Source organism: Tupaia chinensis, unplaced genomic scaffold, assembly GCF_000334495.1.
Source record: "Tupaia chinensis unplaced genomic scaffold, TupChi_1.0 Scaffold000152_1, whole genome shotgun sequence".
In the NCBI taxonomy this organism is placed as follows: domain Eukaryota; kingdom Metazoa; phylum Chordata; class Mammalia; order Scandentia; family Tupaiidae; genus Tupaia; species Tupaia belangeri.
The window spans coordinates 556,226-564,494 of record NW_006159623.1 but is presented as its reverse complement, the minus strand read 5'-3'; the positions used below and the strand labels follow the sequence as shown (position 1 = coordinate 564,494).

Sequence of the window (8,269 nt, the reverse complement as noted above, 5' to 3'; positions counted from 1 at the left end):
AGTCAACTGTAGTGCTTGTTGGAAAGCCAAGTTCCAGGTGCAAAGGCAGTGATGCTGTGGGGGTAGCAATTATGAGCTCAGATTTCCTGACGAGAAGCTTGCAATTATTTGTCTTGCTAGAGGGTACATGTGCTCACCAGAGAAAGGCAGAGAGAGCAAGAGAGAGGTGCAAGCACCCCTCACGGGGAACGGTCACACTGCAACCCCTTCTCCTCCGTCTCTCTCTCCTTCCAAGATGCACACGCATGCGCATGCTCTTGGCGTGTTAGTCAAGTCACCAAGTCTGGGACTCAAACCGTGCAGATGACCATGTGGGTCTGGTTGCCTTAAACACCAGGCCATGGAGCTGGCCCAAGAGCCACCCAATTTTTAAATTAACCTCTCTCACTAAAAAACAAAACAAAACAAAACAAAACAAAAAAACTAGTGAGTCCTCATTAAAGAAAATCTATAAAATACAGAAAAGGGTGTGTGTGTGTGTGCTTCCCACATATGCCTGTGTACACACACACGTAAGATGTAAGGTTTTCATCACAAATTGGTTTCAAACCATATAGTTCTGTGCCTTTTTTTTAAAATAGAGATTTTAGCTATAGGGTGCTTGAGCTTGCTAGAGAGACAGAGACAGAGAGACAGAAAGCACATCACTCACAATAGGGGATGGCCATGCCACAATCCCCTCTCCTCCCTTCTCCTCTTGGGATTTGGGGCATGCATGCGCATGTGCCCAGTGTGTTTGAAGCTGCTGGGTCTAGGACTCGAACTGAGGTCGACTATGTGGGAATCCAGTGATGCAATCATTACACCATCTGCTGGTCCCTGTGCCTGCCCTTTTAAGGTCATTTTCTATGCCTTTCTTAGACAATATAATTCTAAATAACTGCATAATTTAACTGTTTTGCTATTGAATATTTACTCTAATATTTTGTTGCCAAGGACTTCAAAGAATATTCTTTCTTTTAGAGATTTTTGCCTTAGGGCACATGCAGTCACCAGGGAGAGAGAGACACAGTGAGAGGGAAAGTGAGAAATCACTCTGCAGGGGGGGATGGGCCATGCTGCAATCTCTTCTCCTCCATTTTCCTTCTAGGATCTTGGGCATGCACGCACTCGTGCCCAGTGTGATTTTCAAGCCGCTGGTTCTGGGACTCAAACCACAGTTGGCCATGTGGGAGTCCAGTGATGTAACCACTACGCTATCTGCTGGTCCCCAAAGAAAATTCTTGTATATGAAACTTTGACTGTATCTCTATTGCTGTACCTTTCAGGTTACTCAGTGAGATCTGAATCTTTTGTTAACAGCTGTTTTCTCCATTCCTGATAGATCATGTGCACATGCAAGAGAGAGAGAAAGAACGAGAGAGAGGAGCACCTTCCATAGGGTCTGCTCACGCCATGATCCCTTCCTCCTCCAGGTCTTCAGCTTTGGATCTTGGGCACTCATGCACACATATTCCAGGCTGGGGATTTGAACTGATGCTGCCGTGCAGCTTCCAGCACTACATGCTGGTAATGATACTAACTAGGCATGGAAGTGGGTCCTGAAATCTGAACCTTTGAAAGGTCTTTGTACAGTAGTAAAATTGTTCCCAGAGGTGGCCAGTCCCCTCTTGCATCTCTAAAGGGTTTTGATTATGAAGTGTTGACATTAAACTTTATGAAGCTGGAATGACAGACATGAAAACATTTTTTTTTTTTAAATAATGAATATGGTACCTGTTATGAGAGTAAGCCACCTGTCTGACAAAGGTTATGTGCTTTAGAGACATCATCACATTTAATCCTCACCATGACACCTTTTGTTTTTTAAAGAATTATTTTGTTTAACTTTATGGTATTGCATTTATTTATTTTAATTTGAATAGAGAGAGACAGAGCAAGAGATAGAGGGAAAGTGAGAAAGCAAGCCACCAGGTCCGGGACTCAAACTGCAGTTAGTCATGTGGGAGTCCAGCACCCTTAACATCACACCACCTGCTGGCCCCACTTACCATGATACTTTTCATTGGTACTTTCAGCCTCATCAATAAAATGGGCGGTGGAGAGGGGAATGGCCAAATATCTTCCCAGGATCAGCAAGCCACCAGGTCCGGGACTCAAACCGCAGTTAGTCATGTGGGAGTCCAGCACCCTTAACATCACACCACCTGCTGGCCCCACTTACCAGAAGGAAGGAGTGAGCTGGAAGGTAGTGGAGAGAAGATGGAGGAAAAGTTAAAAAGCACAGCAAGTCTTAGTTAAAAGAATTTACACACTGACAAAACAGTGTTAGCGGGGCATTGAACCCATGAGTATTTATTAAAAGCCGTGGGGTGCCAGGCACAGTTGTCCAGGAGGCTAACAAATGCAAATGATGTAACCAATTCACTTATTAGCTTATCAGATGAAACAAAATACATTTCACAGAAATGATTATAAAAGGCATTGTAGACAGAAACAGTATCTTCTATATTTATAGCTCTTATGGTACCCTAAGTGATTATTAATAAAACCCAGCCAACCCATATGGTAAATAAAGTTAGTAAACCACCATTATTTCTTTATTGTAGTCAGCAAAGGAGAAAAACGTATCACTGTTATGCTGAAATGGGTTTCAGTACTCGGTATATTGTTTCAGAACTGCTAACATAGTCCACCTACAACCTTAAAAATCCAGTTTCTCATCCTATACTGAATCATTAGTATACCTTTTGGTTTAAAGATTAGCTTAAGTTTCAGTGTAAGTTTGAGTACTTCAGTCCCGTGCCTCAAATTCCTAACCTGAAGTGGGAAAAGAATCACTCCAATTAAGTACGCGAACAAAACAGAACGAAAAACAGTGGAATAGTTTAAGCCACTTTGCCTTGTATTCTTCCCAAAACTGAACAGAGAAGGTAAAATACACAGGGCATTTAAATCAGAATAACAGCGGGAGAAACAAACAAACAAGATGAACAAATGTAGCTGTTACGTATCTGAAGCCAGCCTGTCCATTCAGAGCCTTGTAGGAGACTCATGAGCCTTTGAAGGACCACGTTGAGTTCCTTGGTGTACGCCACTCCTCTTAGTTTAAAGGCTGGTTGAGACACGTGTGGAAGGGAGAGAAAAGGAGGATGGGAGGGACTGCAGAGACACGGGCGGAGTGTTGCTGACACCAGCACGATCATCCAAGGGCATCCACTAAGCTCCTCCTGAGACCTCTAGAAACGGGTCTGTTTTCTTCAGGCAGCAGCAGCAAAAACTTTCTCAGAGAGTCAAGGTCAACTTTTATTGCACGAGAACCAAAATTATTCCCCTTTCCCCCTTTTCTGAGCTGGAGACCTCCAGATGCAAACACGCCTGGATCCCCAGATGCTGGCGTCTCTGACCAAGCAGGAAGCACTCAACCAGAACGCCGCAGGGAGCACCTTCTTCAAAGGGAAACATGAGGTATTAGGTCTGCCCAAGCCGCGTGGTCGGTCAGTCACCATTCTCAAGCAGTTTTTGTAAGTTGTTTTGTATCTGAAAACAATGAAAGAGAAGTTCCTATTATTATTATTATTACACAGAATCAGAATACTTAAAGGGCATATTTCCTATGGCCTATATAATGCTCAAGATTAACCCAGTCTACCTGGAATAAAAAGCTATTCTTTTTTTAAAAAAATATTTTTACCATAGGGCACAGACGCTCGCTGGAGAGAGACAGAAAGTCAAAGAGAGAGGGAAAGTGAGAAAGCACCCCTCAGGTGGGATGGCCATGCCATAATCTTTTCTCTTTCATTCTCTTCCCAGGATTTTTGGCATGCACGCATGTGTGCCTGGCGTGATTTTCAAGAAGCCAGGTCCAGGAGTCAAACTGCAGAGCTGGCCGTGTGGGATCTAGCGTTTTAACTGCCATGCTACCTGTTGGCCCCAGTAAATGCTTTTCCATGGAGGAGAGCGCTGTTGGATAATCCACTTTAAAATGGAAAAAGATAGTGACAAATTAAAAAGGAAAAATGGTGCACAGATGAGAATGTCAGTAGAGACTGAGAAACACGAGATGAAAGAGAAAAATAGAACTGAGAATAATGAGATGAAGGAAAAAAAAAAACAACCGGCCACATCAGGCTTCATTCAGAGACAATGGGCAACTGATCTCTATAGGACCCATGGTTACTTTTAAATTTAATTTAATTTTTATTGCCAGAGGGTGCGTGTGCCCGCCAGAGAGAGAGCAAACAGAGCATGCACATATTCATGTGCGAATTCCCCGAGTACGGCGTGGTCATGCTGCAGTCCTTTGTCCTCCATTTCTCCATCCTGTCAGGATTTGGGCCCTGCACTGCTGGTGTTTCCCAAGCCACCAGGGCTAGGATACAAATGGCAGTCCCATATGGGAACAGGCTCCAGTGCGCAGCACAGAAGGGCTGGCCCACATTCAATGATTTCAGTCAGACAGTGCCATGTGATAAGGTTCGACTCTCCCATCAGAGTTCTACAGCATTTCCAAGGAAACTGTGAACTTCACAGGGAACAGGAGGAACCCACGCCGTATGTCTGGCTCTCCAGACCGTTGTTCTGCGTTGGGCATTAAAAATGTTCTCAGCAGGACCAGCAGGTGGAGTAACGGTTACCACGCTGAACTCCCATGAGGTTGACTGTGGTTCAAGTCCTGCACCTGGCGGCTTAAAATTCATGCCAGGTATGTGTGTGTGTGTGTGTGTGTGTGTGTGTGTGTGTGTGTCCAAAATCCCAAGAGGAGAATGGAGGAGAAGGGACTGTGCTGTGGCCATCTCTCCTGGGGGATGATTTCTCTGTCTCTCTGTCCATCTGGCAAGTGCAGGCACCCTATAGCAAAAATGTTTCTAAAAAAGAAAAAATGCTCCAAGTAAATGTTTGTTGAATAAATAAATGTTGAATAATTAGAGCAAGGAATTCCCCCAAACCACTGCTGTGGTGGGAAGAGGGGATCCTTCAGATCAAAAGAAAGAATATATCCTACTTTCGGAGGAAGAGTTTATGATGTCTTACAGGTGTACTCCACGTAATCTAGTACATACGTGCCAGGCACTTCCTGCACACTCATCTTCACCCCTCCCCCCCACTCAGAGGCAGGTTTCACACAGGAAATGGGGCCAGTGACACAGGCAGGAAGTGGCAGAGCAGTGACAAGAACAAAGGTTTGACTCCAAAATCTATGCTCTTCCTACTATATATGCTACATTAATGCCATTTCTAGGAATAAGAAGGAAGAAAATTATTTACATTAAAAAATATATATTTTTTGTCAGAGGGTGTGTGTGCTCACCAGAAAGAGGGAGAGAGAGAGGCAGAAAGCAACCCTCGTCAGAGCAGAATCACGCTGTGATCCCTCTCCTTCACTTCATCCCGTTGGGATTTGGGCATGTATGCACATGCATGTGCCTGGTATGTTTTTCAAGCTGTCAGGGCAGGATTTGAACCACACGGTTGGCCACGTGGGATCTAGCTCCCTTAGCCACTAGGCCATGGAATTGATGTGCCTTCTTGCCTCACATTCCTACTTCCTGTTTTCCCCATCTCTCCCTCAGGACCAAGGATCAATGGAAAAACATGAGACCACAGAGAAAGAAATGAAACAAAGGGCTGCTTCACAAAAGCACACAGGCACACCTACAAAACAAAATGCCTACAAGTAAGACAGAGGGCGTCAACAGGCAACTTACACAAGAGAATCCTAATGGCCAACGCCAGCAGTAATTAGGAAAATACAAATGAAAGCCATGAGGTCCAAGTTCCCACTCTCAGACTGGTAGTAGGGGGCCTGGCTGGACAAGGCTGGAGCCGACGGAGAGGGAATTTGAGAAAGCTTTTTCTTTTTTTAAATTTTAGTTTTTTGCTAACGGGCATGTGTGCTTACCAGAGAGAGACAGAGAGACACAGAGAGAGATAAAAAGGGAGACATCCCCCCTCACCCCGGAGAGATGGCCACATCACAATCCCTTCTCCTCTACTCTCTTAGAATTTTGGGCACGTTCGCACACCTGCCTGGCAGAATCTTCAAGCTACAGGTCTGGGACTCCAATCACACAGCTGGCCATGGGGCATCCAGTCACCTTAACCTCCACGCCCCCAGCTGGCTCTGAGGAGACACTTGAAGAGAGACTTCATAGAATTTGCCAACTCACTAGTCAGTCAGTGGCAAGTGAAGAGAAAGGCGCTAAAAATGACTCTTAAGAGTTCCAACAAGGATGACTGAAAAGGCAGGGCAGCATCCGGAGAAGCTGGGAAGTTAGAAGCAGGGAAAGATCGGGAGGCGTGGATGGGAGCAGTTCTGGAGGAGAGGGGGTAGAAATGGGAGTGTGATGGTCCAAGCCAGGGCTCAGGCTTTTCCCAGCAAGTCGCCGCCATTTCCCACAAGCTGTGCTCTGTTACTGGCCAATTAAAGAGAACACGGGTGTAGCCGTAGCTTTTTCTTCTTCCCCTTGGGGATGGAGATTACACACACACACACACACACACACACACACACACACACATGCTTTAAATAAGTGGTAATTCTTTTTTACTACTTAGATTCCTTTGAACAATGTACGCAATGTACAACTTCTCAGAATGTCACTATGTGCATTTTGACCCCACATCCGCTTCCCACCCATTCTGCTCGGGGACAAAGGTGATCTCTAGTGGGTGTTACCATAGGCTTCCCCGGCCTCCCAGCGGGGCTTTGTCTGAAGCCCTGCCTGAGACTCAGCCCGTTGTTGGCCTGCTGTGAACAAGCCCGTCCGTGTTCTGTTTCTTTATTAGAGAATGTGGTGTCCTGGCCAGGCCTGACAGGAGAGTGGAAAGAAATACAAAAAAAGCAGCGGGATTCCATGCATGTCTGACCCAAAGAATATACTTTGTATGTCAGAAAGAACAAAATTGAAAATGAATACCCCCCTACTCTCTACGTCAGCACGACAGCCAAATGTTTGTTAGCATTTCATTAAATAAATAAATATAGTTTATCGTCAATTCTAACGTTTTAGAAAGGAAAAAAATTCTGGTAGCTAACCCATATCTTCTCCAGGCTGATTTTCAGATTTAAAAGAGAAAATGTTCCCATGTTTGACCATAGATGCAATCATTCAAATATGAACTAAACATCCTGACTTGATTTAGAACAGACATTTGGAAACTCTTTCGCTTTCAATGTGTTAGTTGTTAACTGCTGGATCACATTTAGTGAGGAAAATGAAGATAATTTTATACATTTATACTTCATGCCTTACAATTAGTTATCGAAAGGAAGGGATAAGATATTGAAAAGAGAGAAAGACAAGACATGTTAGTAAGGACTAACTTCTGGGGTATTTCTGGCATGCCTGCTTCCTCTCCTTATTGACCTTCCTACTGACTTCTAAGAGTAGCTAAAAGCAGATCACCCTGGAGTCGCCCTGTGGGAGGAGACTTAGCGAGGCAGAGATCTAGTGGTGTCCTTAGCAGTGAGGCCTATGGGTTGGGCTCAAAGACACAGGAGGGCAGAGGACTTCTAAGCCCAACTTTGCAGAAAGACAGATCTGGTTTAAACTCCAGATCTGCCAACTCTCTACATATGTCACCTTGAGCAAGTCCCTCTGGAAATTGTTATCCTCTCTCTCTCTCTCTCTCTTTTTCTAAAAGAGCTTTTGATCTTAGGGCCTGTGTGCTCACTGGGGAGAGGGAGAGAGACAGACACGGTAAGAGGGAAAGTGAGAAATCACCTCCCAGGGGAGAGGGCCATGCTGCAAGCCCTTCTCCTCCATTCTCCTCCCAGGACCTTGGGCACACATGCACATGCTCCTGGTGTGAGTTTCAGGCCACCGGGTCTGGGATTTGAACCGTGGTCACCCATGTGGGAATCCAGCAGTGTAACCATGATGCCATCTGCTGGTCTCAAAATTCTGTTATCCTTAACAGCACTCCAAGACTCTGGCCAGGAACAGGTAAGGAATTTACAAGGTGCTTTTCACATTCATCTTCCTTTCTTCTACCCTTCCAGGACAAATATCCTAAGGTAGGCAACATAAATACTCCCATTTTATAGCTGGGGAAACCTAAGCACAGACAAGGTAAGGGGCTTTGCCCACAGTCACACAACCAATGAGCAAGGGGCCGGGGTTCTGCCTCCAAATCCCGTCCAACACGGTGACTTTCCTGGAGGGCAGGTAGAGTGAGGCGCTGCCTGCAGGGAAGGCGGAGGCAAGGGGCACCCAGAAGTACCCCAAAGGTTGAGGAAACCCGTCACAGCTAAGAATCAGTGGGAGAAAGACAGGAAGTGGGAAAAAGATCATGTGAAAGCCTCAGTTCTTCCATTAATTTTTGC

The 8,269-nt window shown here is 45.2% G+C and overlaps 1 protein-coding gene across 4 annotated transcripts in view; it reads right to left on the bottom strand.

Moving 5' to 3' along the window:
- Nucleotides 1–2,266: 2,266 nt before the first annotated feature.
- Nucleotides 2,267–8,269, bottom strand: part of GRAMD2B (GRAM domain containing 2B) — a 154,660-nt gene continuing 148,657 nt past the window's right edge. For all 4 annotated transcript variants that reach the window (XM_014586637.2, XM_006145522.3, XM_006145519.2 and 1 more), the window contains one exon: nucleotides 2,267–3,480. In XM_014586637.2, the coding sequence (XP_014442123.1) occupies nucleotides 3,439–3,480 (42 nt within the window). In that variant the 3' untranslated portion in view covers nucleotides 2,267–3,438. The remainder of the gene's footprint in view (nucleotides 3,481–8,269) is intronic.